We start from the raw sequence: 20,097 nt of genomic DNA, 5'->3' as shown, positions 1-20,097 counted from the left end.
TATAGCTAGAGACTGTCTCTATTACCTATTAAAATCCAACCTGGTTTGGACGAAAAGTGGTAGAGCTACAGTAATTCTTAGTTGAGCTGGTGCATGGTGGAGGAGGTTTAGAACCACGATATCACCTAAAAAATCACAAAAGTCCCTCAGACGGCTGGGGAGAGAAAGCCTTTCTTACACCCTCATTGGTTAGAGAGATGGGGCTTGCGCCACTAAGGCTACTAGCAGGGGCTTGCCCCTGTCGAGGCTCTCTCCCCATCTCGTCTGAGCTTGCTGAGATAATAACTCCTCAATAAAGTTGATAGCGCTAGTCACGGATAAAGTTAGCCTGTTCTTGCTTCGCTTAGTCATGCTCAGTATACTAATGCGCCCCAGATTCCCTGACATTTGTTGTACGGCAAACCGGGTTCTTCTTGTATTTTGCCCTACTTCAACTTGGCTTTTAATTCTTTATGTCATAGTGTGAGCCGACAACAGGATAGCACAAACAGAAAGACCTAAGTCTGAAATATGTTCTCGAGTGGTGCGCTAGAGCAGAGCAATGAAATATTTTGGCCTGAAATTGCGTTGGTAAAGAGACTCGAAGATGGTCCTTAGTCTCCCCGAAGCGGTTTTGAGCGTTGCAGGATATTATACCGTGAGATTATCCTCTCTGAACTCGTATTCTACGAGAAGTTGTTACAAGGACATATAAACATCTATATATTCCCTGCCCTGTGTGACGACTGCTCTCGGAGAATTGTTAGGACAACGAGGAGCTAAAATTAATTAGATTCCAACATCATAGCGGCATATGAATGATGTAGTCTATTGGATTTGGGATATGTTCTTAAAGCGTCTGGACTCTAGATATAAATGTCGATGATGGTGATGCTGAGTGAGAATGGTAGCAATGTGACGATGCTCTTCATTGCGATTCAACACCATTCTGTCCACGTCACTGGACCAGAAATAGAAAACCTGACCAAGAACCTGAAGTCTGATTTGATTCAAACGTAGGGAGTACAAAAACGATGACACGCTATGCCTCAACCAAAACAAGCCGTCCCAAACGCCATCCATTCTCTGGTCCACACTTCCCCCTTTCATCCAACAAGACTAAATCCCCCTAACTTTCCTATAACTTGGCGGCCTTAATGTTCTCCCCAAAATCTTGCCCGCATACGGCGGGATGAGACTAATCGCCGCCACCACCGCAAACCTCCACCAAAATCCCGGACTCATCAAATACTCCAGCATAAAATACCTCTGCAAGAACGGCACGCTTCCGAAATAGATCCCCGCGGTCCCCACAATCGAAGCGATCATAATCCAATGCCAAGTGGTAACTTCCATGGCTACCATAATGAGTTCGTTCATAACGAGCACGGTGAAAGACACGGAGACCATGCGCTTGAACACTGGATCTTCGGCATCCGTGCCCACGCCGACAAGGAGTTGTGAGAGGCCTTGGATGATGGTGCCTTGGTACACAGATACGAGAACCCAGATGAAGAAGGACTTGTAGGATAGGGAGCGGCCGGATTTGAGTTCGGCGTAGAGCTCGGGGTAGAGGTTTGCAACTGATTCGTCGACGTCACGGTCGAGGACGAGGGAGAAGACGGGTGCCATTGTGTAGACGGTTGAGTAGCCGACGAGGAGCCAGTCCATGTAGAGAGCGTTCGGTTCAAAGCGCGAGGCGATGCTGTACACGGTTTGGCAGATGCTGATTATGAGACCACGATGGATGACGAATTGGGAGAGCTTTGCACTACGCTTGTAGCTGTTCCTTCCGTGCCAGACTAGTAACTTGACGAGGTAGCAGAATTGCTCGATGGAGAAGTCGGCTGCGAGAGATGCTTGTCGGCCTTCTTTCCCGACGATGCCGACCCCGACGTCGGCGGCTTGAATCATGGAGACATCGTTGCCACCGTCGCCGATGCAGCATACGCGTTTTTTTGTGTGTTCACGGATGAGTTTTGCAATGTCGGCTTTCTGGGTGGGGGAGCAACGACAGGCGACAACAGCAGGGAGGAGGACAGCTATGGAGATGAATTGTTCACGGTAGTGCGTCAGCATGAGAGCGAGTGATTCGCCGTCGATGAGAAGACAGGCGTCAGTCTTGCCGCGGAGGAAGTCGAGGGAGTCGTGTGCGAGGTCTTTTCGTTTCACTAGTGTATGTTAGTGATTGATATGAATGAGGTGAGAAGAGAAACCCACTCTTTGCGATAGTATGAACGTACTGTCCTCTAGCGACAAGCTTAGAACTGACCGCAACACAACGGGCAGTTTCGACCTTATCTCCCGTCAGCATCCAAATTTTTATCCCGGCATTGCGGAGGAGCTCTAGTGAAGGCTTGACGTCTTTCTGCAATTTATCTTCGACACCCGTGACACCAAGAAGCTCCAAGTCGTGCTCGAGATATTCCTTGACAACGTCCGCCACAGCATTATCTCGGTTATGCAATGCTAGTGAAGCCTGAGCATGTTTGGTCGAGAACTCCTCGTAAGTCTGTGCAGACAGTTTCTTGCGACCGACAACAAGGGTTCGGAGACCTTCTCGTGCCATGTTGGCTGTTTCTTCCTCTAACCAGTCGTTTGCTGCAACGATGGACGTCATGACAGTATCCGCTCCTTTTTGGTAGAACCAGATTTCGCCACCTTCGTCGGTTGCGGAGGATTCCACGCCGTGGTAAAACTTGACGACAATACCCATTCGCTTGCCTTCTGATGTAAATGGAAAGACGTTAAGAATGCGAACACGGACGGCGATATTTCCGGTGTCACAGGACTGGAGGGTCATTGATTCTCGGTCTCGCTGCAACAGCCTCAGTCCAACATGCTCGGTCCAGCGAACGATGGCGATCTCGTCCGGCGATGAAGCTTGATATGTCGTGACAATTTCTCCATTTTCTTCTTCGGCAGTGGGGGTGACGTTGTGGCAGATGGCTAATGCTAGAACGACATCACGGACACGAGACCCAATCTCTCTCCGCGTTCGGGTCGCTGAAGTGAGAGGGGCGGTGTAGATGGAAGATGGGGTGTTGAGGGTTGGTGCTTCCCCACTGTGAGGATTGAAGCTTTGTCGAACATATGAAGAAACCTCGTCCATGGCTTCGTTGGCGTAAGAGACAGTTCCGACGTGAATCTTCTTCATCTCCATCTCTGCTTCAATTAACAATGTGCTCCATCTATTTTTTTTAGGTGTACATACCATTCTGAGTAAGTGTACCAGTCTTGTCGCTTAACAAATATTCAATACGACCCAAATCCTCTGGAATAGTGCTGGTTCGCACAACAGTACCAGGTATGCTCGAGTCGTGCTCAATGAACCATGCGTACACTGATTTGCCCATATCCAGATTTACCCGCAGACCGACCGGAACGATGGTTGAGAAGAGGATTAGGAATCGAAACATCGAAACGTACCAATGGCGGCCATCAATATCTCGGAACCGTGCTAGAGCTACAAGAATGAACGACAAGGAGAGTGTGAAGATGCACAGAAATTTTGTCAACGAGTTAATCTCGTACTCTAGCAGACCCGTCTTCGATCTCGAGGGTGAGGTTGAGAGCGCTTGGCGAGTTTGCGGCCCAGTATATACGACGACGGCTAGGACGTTACAGCTTGATGCAAGTACTGTGTTCGCCCATACTGTGTTGTCGATGTTGAGGGGGGCTGAATGGACTGCCTGAGATTCGGTAAGCCGGTCTTGTTGATCATGAGGGTCGTATTGTCGCTGGCGCTTTGGGGCAAGCTCTACTGTGCCAAAGAACTCGTTGACCTTCCTATCAGGTTTACCGGCAACGACACGTAATCTTGTGAACTCTCCCACGTCTAAATTCTGGGTTAAAGGGGACGTCAGGCGCAACTTCCAGTCAGTTTCGCCGTCCAATTGATCGGTTCGGATGAAAGCCTCCCCTGATGCCCCCGCGGGTGTAGATGCTTTGGTGCTGTTATCACCTTTCGGTGGGTTTTCGACAGAGCCTAAGAGGCCATTTGCCTCGTCGTCCACCAAGGTAGGCGATGGATCAGGCACGCTTGCTGCTGTAATTTCGACAGGAGTACTCTCCTGGGAATAGCTCTTCAATATCACCATATCGGCTGGTACTCTCTGGTCTTTTCCAAGCTTGACCACATCTCCAACCTTCAGACTTCGGGAAGGCTTGATGATCTCGTGGAAGCTTGCGGTCGCTAGCCCTATTGTAGTCGATAGTCGCTCTTCTTCGTCCTCAATATCAGTTAGGCGGCCACTCTTCCTCTTCGCTCTCTTCGCCTTCCGCTTCGTGTCGGAGCTCTTGCCTGGAGCAACTCCATTCCCCACGCTATTTTCCTCAAACTTCAAGACCGTGTATCCCTCCGAATTCGCCTCGGCGTCCCTGCGCCGTCGTGCGATGTCATCAAGAGCCTCCTTTCCTAGGGTAACGGATATAACGAACGCCAGTGGTACGATGTAGGTGGAAAGATAACCGATGCGCAAGGGTTTTATGATCTGCGATAGCGCAACAAGCAAGAAATACATGTTAATGAAGAAAGAGAACTCATTATACAGAGTCCGAGGCAGAAAACTCCAAGGGGTGTATTTAGCATTTGAGACGGCGTTGGCGGGGAATCGCGAGATCTGAAGTTGGCCGACCGATATGGTCCGCTGGGAAGTCGGGTCGTGCTCTTCCTCGGCTTCCAGATCGACCTCACGGGGCTGATCTCTGGGGGTCGTCGGCCGGGACCCCGAGGACAAAAAGCTGGGGAGTCGAAGAGTTGATCCGAGTCGCGACAGGGCACTGGACGCCCGCTCATGTCTGCGACGCCGCCCGTAGCTGGAGGGTAGGAGGGGGACATCGTCATCCCCCGACTGCCCGAAGCTGCCCCCAGAGCTTCTATTAGTAGCGCCCTCGTCCTCTATGAGCCCGCTCAGATCGTCCTCTTCTACCTCTTGGCTGGCAGCAGTTCTCCGGCTGGCTCTGAGTCTGCCCACCCTCAGATTCCGGAGCGGTATCCTCGCGCCAAGCTCATGGAAGGGCTTCCTGTCCTCCTTTGATTGCCGGCGGGGGGGGGAGGGGGGTGCCCTCGAGGAGGAGGCGAGAGGGTCGAGTTCTTCGAGGTCAAGTTCAAGATCAGAATCGTCGTCGGGGGCATTTGGCTGGTGGTATTGATGAGGGGCAGACATGGCTCATGTGGGGGATCGGGAGGGACGGAAGTTGCGGTGGAAGAGCAGCCGCTATATCGAGGTCATGTGGGAGTATAGCGAGAGAGTCTATTCGTGGTCTCTAGGGCGTGTTTGAGAGGTGTTCTTTCCGTGGAGCAGCGCAGCGGGCAGATGCTCCGTCTGGACCGTTCCGCAGCGATTTGGAGCTTCGTGGCGGCTGCGATGCTGGCAACGACGGCCTGAGGACTAACGTGAATTGCAGTGGAGTGAATGCCGGCGTGTATATGAAAAACAAAGGTGCAGGCGGCAGTGCAGAGCGCAGCCGTTATAGTTGCGTCCCCTTGACGCCACTGTGGCTGACTTCAAACGCGGCCCGCGCAAGGACCGGGATGCTCTCGCTCTCAATCAATCGACCCGGGAACACATGGCATCTTCATCTTACCCACCAACCCAGACCTTGCTCTGCCGCATCGTGTCCTTTTCCTGATCCATTGCGTGGCTCCTTCACTGCGACGCGCCCTCTCATGTTGGCTGGAGTTCTGCGCCTGCTTTCACTGTTTATTGTCTCTTCTGCTTCTCCTGTATAGGTACGTGAACCCCCGTGACGTCGAAAGGGATGGCCTTACGTCTCCTATCTTCAAGCACCAACCCCAAAAATCTGCGATCATCCCCCGCCGTTATTACGCCGCTGGCTCGCACTTTCTATTTCACCCTGTCCAGCTCCTTCCAACCTCCCTTCTCCCTTTTTGTCCACGGCGCATCTGCAGATGATGCTCCCACTCAACGCTCCGGCATCATCATCGCCGAGGCCCTCCCTTTGAATCGGACCGTGGACGATTCCCACGCTGACTCGCCTTCTCTAGCCTTTTCATATACCCTTTTTACTATACACAATAATTGCCATAATGGAACACGACGATGCCCCCAATTTCTCCTACGCGTTCGGCAACACCTCCACATTCGCGTCCGCCTCTTGGAATCCGGCCCTACGACCCGACTCGGAAGACGTCCGCCCGGTTGCACCCATCGCAAAACACTCGGAATCATCACAAGAGGAGACCATGCACGTGCAGATAACGACGGAATCGCGTGGTGCGCAGGATGACGATCTCTCCACTGCGTCCGCCTTATCTCCGCGTACCCAGAACATCTTCCCCGATAAGGAACCCACGTCTGAAGACAACTTCCTCGATCGCTATGGTGGCGAACATGCCTCAAAGACTCTTCCACCACCGCCGGAACAAGTAAATGGGCACGGAAATGGGGTAGTCTATGAAGCTCCTATTGGCGCAGAGCAGGGCCTCGACCTGGGAGAACAGATTACGCATGGCATGAATGGAAGCCTGGGCAGCGCGATTGACTGGGCCCAACTAGATTTGCATGAAGAGAGCGCTCTTGAGGATAGCAAGCTTCCCGAAGAGCATGCCCCCGCAGAGAACTATGAGGCTCAGAGGAAAATAACTCTCTTGGAGGAGGCCGTGACCGAGAGCGCACAATCTTCGGTCGTTGCGGACCATGAGCCGGCGACCGACGATTGGGGAGCTTCAGATGAGGTCTTTGACCTCGGTGGGAAGCTGCAGGAGGCACCACTTCCACTTCCAACTCCTCCAGCGGAGGCCGTTGGGACTGCGGTCGGAGATCAGCTCATCGGAAACTCAAGCATTAGCGGGACCACTGGACATGAAATAGATTGGGGGAATGGAGATAATCACGACTTGTTCGGCAGCGGGGATGGGCAGCTGATCGAAAGCCGACAGCTCTTGGAAGCGACTCCTGGAGCGCACGTAATGCAAGACTCAGGGGCGAAGCCTGCTCCTACTGGAGATATGTGGGATCTGGCATTGGATGATGATTTCTTGCCCGACAACGACGGAGTAGCTGCCCCCTTTGAATTGGATGACGAGGGTTTCCTGGAAGATGAGCCATCCCAGCCAGCTCAACATCATACGCAACCAGCTGAAGGCTCAAGTACCACTAGCAGATATGCTCCTCAAATCGCGCAGCCACCAGCCCCAGCACCCAATGCATTCGGGCCCCAGGGACCACAATTCACTGATTTCTCTCAGCTGGACGCAAAGAAACCTATGACCACGCCCAATGTAAGATATGGCGGCTACACCCAACCATCTCCATATCAGCAGCAGGCGGAGAGACCCGCAATACCTAGCTCTGCTCAAAGCTTCGCGGACAAGGCCAAAGGTGGCTATCATTCTCCTTTTGACCTCCCTGAGGATATTGTGTCGAATCGAAAGCGGCCAACGGTCCATCATCATACAACTCCTCCTGTACTGCCCACCCCACCACCACCACCACCACGGAGTAGCAGTATGTATTCGAACACTAGTGTCCCTGGTCAGCGTCCACCACCACCTTCGAGCATGTCTGTTTCTAGTTTGTCTCCCCCGTCCTCGAGCCATTCGATGAAGTCGCCACTGAGCGGGATGCCATCTTCAACAAAACCAGCAGCGCCTTCTAAGACAGCTTCAAGCGACTTCTTCGCTGAGCTACCTGTGGCCTCGAAACCAAAACCATCAGGCCGCTATACTCCTCAACAACACCACCCGTCTCCTCAGTCACACCACGCCCCTCCACAACTCCCGCCCAAAGAGCGGACTAGTTCGTGGTCTTCGCTGCGAAATGAGGTGCTCCCTGATGCCACCAACCTTATCCCGCAGTTTCAACCGCCGGAAAGGCTGCCAGCCTTCCCGGATTTCCCTTCAGCGCCTGCAAGATCCAACAGCCTTCCAGTGCCTCAGCCAGGCACTGCACCCGCCCCTTCCCCATCCAGATATTCTCCAGCCCCTCCACCAGCCGCCTCCACGGTCAACGCCCGGTATTCTCCCGCACCGCCAGCGGCTCCAGCAGCAAGTGCAAGGTATTCTCCGGCGCCGCCTCCGCAAGGGCCTGCCCACAATCGCTTTGTCTCTGAACCCATGAATGGACTACCAAAGCCACCTCCTCAGCCTTATGCTCCTCGCACTTCAAGTCCCCTTGCTCAACATACCGCTCAACAGGATCCGGCCGCCACACCTCAAACAGTGCCAGACCAGTCCACTCATCAAGGCCATCACGTTATGTACTCCGTTGATAGCGTTCCACGGATCCCCATGAGACGTCCGCTCGAAGAAGTCAGCGAGATCGAAGAACAGGAACAGGAGCAAGATGCCAGACACATCTCAGGACGACCAGTGCCTGCACGATCAGAGACTCCACCCCCAAGCGGTCTTTCTTCCACTGTTGGTTCGCCCAGAAAGCGGTCGAATTATACTCCACAGTACCAGCCAGGTCCCCCACCTTCAGCAACACATGTAGCCCCACCACGGCGGTCTCTATCACAATCTCCTGGCGCGACAATGAAAAGTCCCCTGCGGGCCCTTTCTTCGGTCGAGCGCCCTGCATCTTCACATGGGATTATGTCTCCTGCTTCCAACTATGGCATTCCAAGCGCTATTCCAAATGTTGTTCAGAGTACTGTAAATGTCATTCCTCATAAACGCCATGTGTCACACGATTTCGAATACATCCCCCCTACGGACGAGCGCGTAGCTGACCCCCTTTCCCGATGGAAAGGCTATCCAATCTTCACATGGGGATTGGGAGGCACCGTTGTCACCAGCTTGCCCAAGCAGATTCCGCGTTACGGTGGCGGATCATCTATGCCGATGATGAAGTGCAGCCCGGGAGAGGTGAAAATCCAGAATATGAGAGATATCCTGCCTATGCCTGAAGATATTGCGAAGTTCCCTGGTCCACTCAAGTCGAAGAATAAAAAGAAGGATGCATCAGCTTGGCTGGGACGGAAAATTGAGGTCTTAGAAAGCCAGTTGAAGGCCCCCGGCATCGACCAGTCCATGAATGTAGACGACATAAAACGCTTGGAAGAGAAGGCCCTGCTTTGGAAGATCATGCAGGTTTTGGTGGACAATGACGGGCATCTAGAGGGTAACGCCACAGTCGAGGCAGCCGTTCGCAAAGTGCTGTCCTATGATGATCTAGACTCAAACGATTCTACCAACTCCTTATCGACCGGGGCAGATCTTGTCGGCGTCTCAAGGTCAAACACTGTGCCTGTTCAGGCTGATCCAATCGATCCCAAAGTGGTGCAAGAACTGCGGACGTTGCTCACAAAGGGTGATCGCGAGAAGGCTGTATGGCATGCCGTCGACCAACGACTATGGGCTCATGCGATGCTTCTCTCTTCAACTCTCAATAAAGACATCTGGAAACAGGTCGTACAAGAATTCGTCCGAAAGGAAGTTAAGAAAATGGGAGGAAATAATCAAGCTCTCGCGGTTCTGTATGAGATCTTTGCGGGTAACTGGGAGGATTGCGTCGATGAACTCGTCCCTGCATCTGCTCGAGCTGGTTTCCAGATGCTGAGTACCGACGGCGCCGGATCGACCCAGAATGCCCTCCAAGGGCTTGAGAAGTGGCGCGAAACACTGTCCCTGATTCTCAATAACCGCAGTGAGGGTGATGTGCAGGCCCTACTTTCTCTCGGAAAGCTTCTCGCTGGCTATAGAAGGGTTGAAGCGGCACACATTTGCTTCCTCTTTGCACGCTCTGCTGCGTACGTTGGTGGCGTTGACGACACTCAATCAGACATTGTTCTCGTTGGGACTGATCATCGCTTGAATCCTCTGGAGTTGGGTAACGATCTTGAACCAGTGCTCTTGACTGAGGTCTACGAGTTTGCGCTGTCGTTATCAGCACCCAGTGGCTCACACGTCATCCCCCACCTGCAAAACTACAAGCTTGCCCACGCCTACCTGTTGGCTGAGTACGGACAAAAGACAGATGCTCAGACGTATTGCGACGCCATTGCTGTTGCGATGAAGTCAACAACACGGGTTTCACCTTACTACCATGGAGCCTTCATTGCGAGCTTGGATGACCTTAGCAAACGCCTATCTCAATCTCCCAAAGACGGCTCTTCGTCGTGGATCTCTAAACCTAGCATGGACAAAGTGTCAAACACCCTGCTGTCCAAGTTCAATAGTTTTATTACTGGCGATGACGATGACACGGCATCAAACCATTCTGCAGGCAATGAAGTGGGACCGTTTGCGAAGATCGCTGGAAACACTCCATCAATCAGCCCATCTCAATCGGGTAGTGACCTATACGGGACGTACTTTGGAGGTGGCGTTGCGCCAGCTTCTCTCCCCTCTAACTCGCGATATGCACCATCAAATGCGTATGCTCCCAGAGGCTCACTAGACCAGGGCACCTCTCGCTACGAGCCACCCGGTCGAACTTCAATGGAATCCGCTGATGGGGGGCTTGCGATGCGACAGCCATCAAGCAACTACTTGCCTTCCCCTCAACTCTCCGGTCCCTACACCCCATCTCAACCTCCCTATAGTCCGCCCAGCACGAGGACACAAGCTCCAAAGACACAGTCGTACTCCCCACTTAAGGCCGACGCACCCACTCCTACGTATGGCAGCCCTTACCAATCGATTCCTACAGAAGAACCTTCGCCAAGCTTCGGGGGATACCAGCCTCTATCTACTTTCGATGATACACCACCGTCCGAGCCTGCCCAGACATCTGACGGATACGAGCCTCCATCGATAAGCTATGAGCCGCCGACAAGCTCCTACGAACCTCCGACCTACCAGCCGTACAGCCCTGACGACGGAGATGCATCACCCGTCGAGAAGCCCAAAAAGAACAAATCGATCATGGATGACGATGACGATGACGACATCACTACGCGCGCCGCCGCCCTCAAGGGCAACAAGAAATCCGAAGCGGATCGTAAAGCCGACGAAGCCTTCCGGAAAGCCGCCGAAGCAGATGCAGCCCGTGACAAAGACACTAGGAAATCGTCTGGTTGGTTTGGCGGATGGTTCAAGAAAGATCCCAACGCGGCTCCTGGCCCCATCAAAGCGAAACTGGGAGAGGAGAATAACTTCTACTACGACCCCGAACTCAAGAAATGGGTCAACAAGAAAGCAGGTGCACAGGAAGCTAGTAAACCCATCGCAACGCTGCCACCCCCGAAAAGCGGTCCTCCGAGTCGCAGTGTTAGCGGTAATAGCGTATCCGCGAACCACGCGTTAGGTGGTATGGGTCCACCTTTAGGCTCGAGCCTACCACACGCACTCTCCGCCCCGACGTCACGTCCACCAACGAGTAACCCGCAAAGGAGTTCGAGTATGCCGCCACCAATGAGTGGGCCTGGGTCTAGGGCCTCGACACCCGGTATTCCGAGTGATAGTGAAGGGTCTAAGTTGCCGACACTCATGCCGCCGACTTTGGGATCGAGTGGTCCGCCTTCGAGACCAAGTACGGGCATGAGTAATGCGTCGAGCATTGAGGATTTGATTGGGGCGCCGGCGGCAAGGAAGGGGGGTGCGAAGAAGGGGAAGAGGGGGGGAAGGTATGTTGATGTAATGGCGAAGCCGTAGTGATGATAGCGTGCTTGTGATAGTAGGGTAGGCGTGGTGGTGAAGTTTGAGCTAGGGTAGTGGTAACGGAATTCAGATGGCGTTTACAGGACGGGTTTTTGAGTCGGATTTTCGGTCGGCGTTTTACGAAGGACTTGGTTGGTATTGTGATTTGGTTTACAGGGCCGTACTTCACGTCCCTTTTGCTATCCTTCGTTGTACGAGGATGAGGGGTATTGTGCAGACGAGCGTTGGGGCATCTCCCTCGTAGAAAAAATGTGAGTTTCATTTGATGCTGTTACTGCTTGTAGTATGGTTTTAATATTTATACTTCCTTTCTTCCTTATCTTAATTCATTCGACTCTGTTAAGATAACCTGACGTCGAAGCTTGGAAGGAGCATGATAGGCGGTTATTTGGGGTTGAATATGGCATCATCTTTATGTTCTTGTTAATTCTATCAAGACAGCTGGTGGATCAAACTAACTCTCATGATTTTCCATGGGAGCGCTAGATATGTTGTAAGGCTAGGTGGTGATCATCATCAACACTTCTTCAGTACAACCGCCTTCTGAACCCAACTCCCACCTCCCCCACACAACTTTCACTTAGAATTTAGATACTCAGCAGGCAAAAAATGCCAGCCACCCACTTTAGAGGGGTGGAGCGCGCCAAAGTCCATAAATATCGCTAGACGTTGAGTGTCTGTCCGAGTCTATGTCTGAATCTTTGGAATCAGGGTACGAGGAAATAAACCCGTCACCCCTCAACTTCAGTTTGCCCTTCACACTTCACATCTTTAAGCCACAGTCTCTAGAATCTTACGGCAAGTGGGTTATAGTACTGTTCTGAGCAAAAATTTGTTTAAAATAGCCAGGCCAATAGGGTCATATATATATTCCGGAGTCTCGAATCTAAAAATATTCATGGTGTCGATCCATGTGCAGTGGGGCCTGGCTGGAACTGAATGATATTTCAATATCTCTGGGCATGTAGATACGGTGTAAGTTCCGCGAAGGGTATGTATGACCTCTTATGTTGAGTGTTTTGATCTTAACCTCTCCAGTAAGATAAACAGCAAACGAAGCAAAATATTTGTGGGCTTTTCACTATAGCTCGAGCTATTGATAGATGGTATCTATGATATGCTGTTCTGTGTCGTCCCTCAACCTATACTCCACCCTCGCAAGCGAAAACTGGCTTCCGTCCAAGTGCAGGATGAAGAGTTCAAAAGATGCTGCAACTTACTGCCCCCACCCCGGTCTCTCGTTCATCTGTTGCCTGCCTTCCACTTTCGTTGCGCCTCACTGTGCTATGATGGATCCGCTCAGCATAACCGCCAGCACCATTGGTATTCTACAGCTTTCGAGCAAGGTAATCGAGACCTCGACGAAGTCAAAGATTGCCCCGAAAGACCGCGCACAATGTGCTATTGAAGCATCAAATCTCCGCTATCTTCTTACTATGTTAAAAAACCGACTTGGGGGAACTTCCAACGAGCCTTGGTATAAATGGGCCCAAGAACTTGGTAGGAAGGATGGCCCGCTTGACCAGTATAAGCTTGCATTGGAACAGTTGCAGGGAAAAATAACAAGGCAAGGAGGAATAAAGAATATACGTCAGCTTCTTCTTGGGAAATTTATTAAAGGTGAAATCATGGAGTTGATGACACGGATAGCACGCTTGACGATGATTGTGCAGGTCGCTTTAGAAATGGGCCATTTGTTAGTCTTATGTTTGATCAAGAACTCACGCCCTTATAGAAAACTTTCTCAAGCGATCGGAAAAGGCGTCGACACAATTCAGCAACAGCAGAGCCACGACCAGCATAATCAAATTCGGAATGGATCTCTCTAACGAACTTTCCAGCCTAGCAATCGGATTTTATTGCCCGGAGACAAGAGGGAGCTGGTCTATGGTTCCTTAACCCTGTAGAGTACTTTGAGTGGATTCAAGGATCGCAGAAGACCCTTTTCTGTCCCGGTATCCCCTGTGCTGGCAAGACTATGATGGCTGCAATCACGATTGATCACTTGTTGGGATCTGTCCATTGCAACGATACTGGAGTGGCATATTTATATTGCAACTACAAAGCGCAAGCAGATCAGACAACTACTAATCTACTTGCCGCCATTCTGAAACAGCTAGTTCAGGGTCGGCCATCAGCAGCGGAACCCGTAGTATGCTTCTACAATTATCACATCAGATATAGGACAAAATCATTGCTTGAAGAAGTTTCCAATGCTTTACACTCAGTACTTACTAGTTGCTTGATTGTGTATCTTGTTGTCGATGCCTGGGATGAATGTTCGAACAAAGAAGGCACGCGCAGCCAGCTTCTCAACAAGCTTCATGATTTGCAAACTCAAACAGATCTACAACTCATGGTTACCTCTCCGTTTATTTTAGCTATAGTGAGCGAGATCTAATCAGCACTAAAGCTTGAGGTTCGAACAAGTGAGGCGGATGTAAAACAGTTCATAAAGGCCAAGATAAGCCAATTACCCAACTTCATTCAACGTGACACTGCACTACAGGTAGTAGGGGCAAGAGAAACTGGTAGAAGCAGTAGATGGGATGTTAGTACAGTGTGGCAGTTTAGACAATACTCAAGCTTACTACTCTCCTAGGTTCCTTCTTGCTCGTCTCCATTTTGGCTCCCTTCTCGACAACACGAAAAAGAAAGTCCGAGCAGCGCTTGATAAGCTCCCGGAAGGCTCTGTGGCACTTAGCCAGGCATATGATGAAGCGATTAAGAGAAGTGAGGGCCAATTTCCGGGGAAGAGCAGGCTGGCGAAGAACGTTCTCTCCTGGATTATGTATACAGAGAGTCCACTTACAATAGGGGAGATATGTCACGCGTTAGTGGTGGAACTAGATGAGGATGAGCTAGACCTAGAGAACCCCGGATGTCGAAGATCTTGTCTTAGTCTGTGCTGGCCTTGTCACTGTGAACGAGGGGAGTAATATCATCCGTCTAGTACACTACACTACCCAGGAGTATTTCGAGAGGATTAGAAAAGAGTGGAATCATAGCGCACAGATGGAAATTGCATTGACGTGCCTCACTTAGCTATCCTTCAATATATTTAGAAGCGGTAGTTGTTCTAGGGACGAAGATTTTCAGAGCAGGTTAGACCAGAACCCGTTCTTAGACTATGCTGCTCTTTACTGTGGAAGACGCATTAACTGTTCAATAGGAGGTTTGTGAATTAGCATATTCCTTTCTTCCCCATGGCCGCTCGGTTTCGTGTGCTGTGTAGGTAATGTTAGCTCTAGATTTTAGGTTTCCAGGATACAGCCAAGTTTATCCAAAAGGAATAACAGGCCTGCACATGGGAGCACAATTTGGATTGCCTAGGATATCAGAGGAGCTGCTGGCTAAGATAGGGGGAGAGGTAATACTATCAGCCAATGAGAGAGACAGTAACGGTCAAACTCCGCTGCATTTTGCGGCAAGATATGGGCCGTATAAAATGATGAAGCTGCTGCTTGATAAGGGCGCCGACCTCCACGCACAATCTAGATACTATGGTATCGCGCTCCAGGCGGCTTCAGCTAAAAGCCATGAGACTGCTGAAAATATAGCTAACTGGTAAAATACGACTCTGGGACCAGACACATAGAACATTCCAAGTAATACTCCGACCTGGCAAAAAGCACGAAGCAATCATGTCTCCCTTTTTAGGTACGATGTTCTCTTCCACGATTGCTTTTCTATCGAAGTAAGGAAGTTGTGTTGAAGAACTCCGTTGGCCCGTTTATGCGTGTACGCAACGCTCTCAACCGAACGAAACGAAACGAAACGTAGTAATCGACGGACGTCAACGTCTCACTTTCCTGCTACGTTTGTACAGCCTAGGCGACTTAGCTGTCTGTTTTGCTGCTAAACTAAAACGCACTAAAATCCTTATACTTTTTAACATTTTATCTTACTTGCTGCTGTTAACATTTTATAGTATAGTAACTAGCTACTTCTAGATAAAGTTTATAAGCTTAATTAAGTTACTTTTTATAACTTAATAACATAGCTAATTCTTCTGCAATTAAAGCGCCTTAATAGTAGCCCTAGAGAGAGAACCTCTATTAATTATAACTGTACACTAGCCTCTACTAAAGGCTCTCTCGCAGTCGCAGCTAGTGGAGGGTATAGCAAGGAAGTTAAGGGCGATTTTAAATAGTGTAGGATACTGTTTTTAACCTACTTTAAGCCACTAAGTAAGAGGGCTAGCTTACAAAGAATAGCTGTCTCTTACCTTAGTATTTTAAAGGTCTTTTATATAAGTGTTAAAGTATTACTGTAACTCTATTATTTTCTAAGCTTTCTTATAACTTTAGGCCTTAGTAAAGAGAGAAGTGTTAACTATAAAAGCCTTTTAGTAATAAGAGTTATAAGAGCTTGTTACTAGAAGCTTTTACTAAGAGGAATTTATATTAACTTCCTTATCTTCTTTAGCATTAATGTAACGCTAGAAAATAACTTTTATTAAGGTCTCTGCCTTCTAGTACTAGGATTAGTAATAACGCTAGTAGTTCTTAAACTAGAGTATACAAAGTTGTAAGTTAAGTATAGTAGTAATTACTAAGTAAAAAATAAAAAAATTAATAACTATTTTTTAGAAATATATGTTAATTTTTTTAAGTCTAAAGGAGACACTGTTTTTAAAGTAACTATTATTAAGCTTAAAGAAAAGTTTTTTTTTTATCTACAACAGCTTATTATACAGCACTTGCATATTAATAATAGACATTTATAAAGAACTGTGCTTACTGTTGCCCTCTAGCTATTTTATTATTTAATAAAAAACTTTAAGAAACTTAGTAAAGTGTTTAACCTTTTTCTAGTCTTTTTTACTAATAATCTCTTAAAGAGCTGCGTTGCTAAGTATGTTAGAGTCCTTAGTGTTGTTATCTGTGCCACGCTACTTCTAGATAAACTTAGTAATTAGATCCTTAAGCTCTAGGCACTATACAAGCATTAGATATACAGAATGCTAGCAGACGCTGCTGTCCTGTATTAAATTAAGTGTACTAAAGCTCTAGAGCTTATTTTCTTCCCTTAGAGATAATTATACAGCTATAAAGGCCTCCTAGTGTTTATGTAATAAGAGAATAGTATTAACAAAGTTATATAGCTTACTAATAACTCTATGTTTACAATAGAGCTTAAACTAATCCTAGAGAGCTGCGTTTATAAGAGCAGCTTTAAATTACAATAATCCTTTACTATAGATAACTGCCTTTAGCACTAATTAGATTATATAGCCTGTACAGTGTATACAGTGCTCTTTATTAAGGTTAACTCTAAGATATTTAGCTAAAGCGTTAATAGTAAAGTTGTTATTATTAAATGTGTTATTAGTAATAAAATAACTAAATTTTAACACAATTTTATAATTCTAGATAATTTTAAAGATAGCCTGCGCTTAGTTAGCCTTTATATAGTTACTATAAAGGTTATAGAAGCTAATAAGTAAGTCTTATTATTAATAATTAACATCTATAAAGTAAAAGTTAGTTATTATTTATTATTAGTTTTCTAAGCTAAGACGCTAAAATAGCCCCTCTAAAGTTTTGCTAAACTTACTAAAAAAGTAAGCTACTACTCTAAGAAAGAAAAAGTAGTTTAGTAAAGTCTATATATTAACACTTAACACTACCTTTAACTTAGCTAATCTTAATATTATTTAAATCTTCTCCTTCTAGCGCGTTAACCTTTACTTTATATATAATAATATTATTACATCTAAGCTTAAGATAGCAGCAAGAAGATCTAGTTAGTTCTAAGTAAGAAAGCCTTAAAGTTTAGCTAAAAATGCTGTTATAAATAATATATTATAAAGTATAACCTAGTCTACTAACAACCTCTGCAATAACCCCTTTTGCTAAAGATTATAGGAAGCAACTTAGGCTAAGCCTGCTACTATAGCAGCTGTTGCTGCCTAAGAATTAGGTAAAGCATAAGAAAAATTAAGTAAAAAACCTCTATTACTACTAATATTAATTCTATGCTTTTTTTTAAGATAGTAGCTAATATAGCTATAGCTGTTAACTATTTTAGTAGTAGCATAATTGCCTTTATAATAGCAGAGTTAGTAAAGCTAGAGCTTTACTCTTAAGCCTTCTTTAGTGTATAGCAAGTTAGCTTTATAGTTCTACACTACTAACGCCTTTCTGTTACCTTAGAGCTAAAAAGAGTGTTTTACATAGTAACCTAGCTCCTCTGCCTTTAGCTTTTTGCTAGTAAGCTATATATTATCCTACTTTATTAGAAACATAACTCCTAGATTAAGGAAAAAATCTCTAGAGTGTTCTTTTATATAAAAATTATATATAAGAGCTAGAGAGCTATTATAAGATAAAGACTTTAATAATAATAATTATAACTTCTTTAGGTAACAGGAACAAGTGTAATAGATTACATTACTACTCTAGGTTAACTAAAAGCTCTAAAAGCTCTGCAACTAGCTAGTGCTCTGCGTAGAGGCTTGTTAACTAAGGAAATTGCGCATAGTTAACATAATATTAAGATATAAAAAGATTTAGTAGTGTTAATTTAAGTAGAAAATGCTGCACCTAGGTTATTAAGCAATCTTACCCCTTAATTAACAACTAGCTTATTAAAAAACTTGTCTAACAGTGCCACAGGTCCCTACCTATTAATGTCTAAGCTAATAGGTAATCCCTACCTAAAAGTTAAGCTTTTAAGACGCAGTACAGTCCGCAGCTATAACTTATAAGACAAAACAAAACGTACAAGGACTATACTACGTTTGCTACGGCTCACGTGACAGTACTGACACGAAAAGTATGAAACGTAATTCGTACGGTTGAGAGCGTTGCGTGTACGTCAAAGGTGACTATACGCGAGAAGGCTTGGTGGAGACAGCGTAAAAAAGGACTTTGAGTAGAAATTATACTATAGCTTTTTGAGGGACGCGAATATGGTTAGTGTAGATGTTTGAATCTGTTACTTATATACCTCTCCGTACCTCTCGGGTTCGGGAGAACGCACGGCCTTCCAATATCCATACTAATATACATCAAACGCACTTTGAATCGGTCGTATAGATCTAGACTACAATGGAGGAAAGAAACTTGAGATGTTGGGAGTTTGGCCAGAATTGACAGGGAACGATAGAGTCAAGCAGTCACTGTCAGCGACTTCTGGGTGATATAATATTTTGGCCTCGGAGTCCGAATTTTTGGGAGTATCTGAGAACCCAACGGGTCTGCTTCTCTGCCAATAGAGTATGCTATAAGGTTAGGCTCTTACATGGGGAGAAAGATCACGCAATCTTATGGCGACGCTTCTACTCCCAAGACAGAAAAGAAAATCTTGGCCTGGAAGGGTTAAAAGAAGGTCTAGCTTCGAGCCACTAAAGGATAGGAGCTGTTAGGGTCTGTACTGTTAAATACTAATGGGACTAGTTTTAAAGAGGAGTGTACTATTCACCGATACATTGTACGTAGTTTGACCTCTATGTCGTCAATATTGACTATGCTGCGCTTGCTGCTCCTGGCTTCTAGCCGCAACTGCCCCGCTGATTGAAGTATTACCTATGTCCTAATTTATCGTAGAGCAGTACACGTAATCCATCTGAGTATCTTGTAGAGGGCCCAGGTAAATCAGCGCCTGACGCTAGCCCCAGGAATGCATAGTCATTGTGCATGCCTACTATATGATTAGTGGTATAAACATCGCGGCTCATGGTCGTGGACATGAGGAAGCTAGCCAACCCCATATCATAGCATTATGTGTTTGCCGAGCGCCGGAATTGTCTGCATCTGCTGCCATCTGTGCCAACCGCTGTCTGATAGACAACACAAATCTGCGGCGTTTCCAATGAAGATCCGGAGTCTTTGAGCGCAGCCTCGCAGCCGTCCCACGCCTGGAGAATAAAGCTCACCAATAATTCGAAGACGCTGGATCCTCCAGATAGCAAGTCTTGGCTTGCGTGGTAATAATCGCTCGTGATTTGCCAGGCCGCTTCGGCCAGCGCTTCCAACCGTACGTACTACGACTCAGAAAAGTGAATAGTTACGGTCACGTGAGCTGTACAAACGTAAGAGGATTATTAATTGTAACATACAACTAAGAAAGGTCCTCTTACAGTCTGTAATACGTCTTAGAAAGTTAATTTTTTCTAGTAATATAGGACCTAATTAGACATCTATAGGCAAGCGTTAGAAGGGTGTTTAAGGGGGCGTTTTTAAGTAACAATAGGTAAAAACTCTATTATGTGCTACAAGTAAAAATGCGTTAGAGAGAGGGGGCTAGGGTATTAAATTCTATGTAAATAGTTAAATTTTTTTACACTTTATTAGCAGAGCTTGCTCTGCTTATTATATTCGGGTTTGCAGAACGAAAAGTTTAGCAGAATCTCCTCTTTTGGACGCGCTAGTTAGTCAGAATTTCTTCGGATAAACCCCGGTAACGCTGTTTCTCTGTCAGCTTATGTGTTTCTTATATTCTTTTTTAAAAAAAATGTATACCTAATGTAAGTGCACCTTTATGCTAATTTGCATGCAGTTTGCTCTAGCATGCGTTGTGTAAAACATATTTAAATTATGGTT

General features: G+C 47.3%; 4 protein-coding genes across 4 annotated transcripts; 2 read left to right on the top strand and 2 right to left on the bottom strand.

The window, feature by feature from the left end:
* Positions 1-825: 825 nt before the first annotated feature.
* Positions 826-5,407, bottom strand: BDR25DRAFT_274204 (phospholipid-translocating P-type ATPase). The gene is made up of 3 exons (XM_033687390.1): positions 3,194-5,407; positions 2,200-3,144; positions 826-2,150 (listed from the first exon to the last, which is right to left on the bottom strand). Exons 1-3 carry the CDS (start codon positions 5,145-5,147, stop codon positions 1,099-1,101), a joined length of 3,951 nt encoding a protein of 1,316 aa, XP_033539504.1. The 5' UTR covers positions 5,148-5,407; the 3' UTR covers positions 826-1,098.
* Positions 5,408-5,575: 168 nt separating this feature from the next.
* On the top strand, positions 5,576-11,953 carry BDR25DRAFT_299124 (uncharacterized protein). Its single transcript, XM_033689119.1, has 2 exons — positions 5,576-5,713; positions 5,990-11,953. The coding sequence occupies exon 2, from the start codon at positions 6,032-6,034 to the stop codon at positions 11,540-11,542; it is 5,511 nt and encodes a 1,836-aa protein (XP_033539503.1). The 5' UTR covers positions 5,576-5,713; positions 5,990-6,031; the 3' UTR covers positions 11,543-11,953.
* An 884-nt stretch (positions 11,954-12,837) lies between these two features.
* BDR25DRAFT_330111 (uncharacterized protein) lies at positions 12,838-13,949 on the top strand (the record flags this gene model as incomplete). The annotated part of the gene is made up of 2 exons (XM_033692502.1): positions 12,838-13,311; positions 13,395-13,949. The coding sequence occupies 2 exons, from the start codon at positions 12,838-12,840 to the stop codon at positions 13,947-13,949; spliced, it is 1,029 nt and encodes a 342-aa protein (XP_033539502.1).
* Positions 13,950-18,303: 4,354 nt separating this feature from the next.
* BDR25DRAFT_363716 (uncharacterized protein) lies at positions 18,304-19,244 on the bottom strand (the record flags this gene model as incomplete). The annotated part of the gene is made up of 6 exons (XM_033696782.1): positions 18,304-18,395; positions 18,513-18,572; positions 18,619-18,735; positions 18,814-18,899; positions 18,983-19,056; positions 19,110-19,244. The coding sequence occupies 6 exons, from the start codon at positions 19,242-19,244 to the stop codon at positions 18,304-18,306; spliced, it is 564 nt and encodes a 187-aa protein (XP_033539501.1).
* Positions 19,245-20,097: the final 853 nt, after the last annotated feature.

The sequence above is a fragment of the Lindgomyces ingoldianus genome (genome assembly GCF_010093535.1).
Source record: "Lindgomyces ingoldianus strain ATCC 200398 unplaced genomic scaffold BDR25scaffold_77, whole genome shotgun sequence".
In the NCBI taxonomy this organism is placed as follows: Eukaryota; Fungi; Ascomycota; class Dothideomycetes; order Pleosporales; family Lindgomycetaceae; genus Lindgomyces; species Lindgomyces ingoldianus.
Note: the sequence above shows the minus strand (reverse complement) of the source record. Positions and strands in the feature narration are given on the sequence as shown.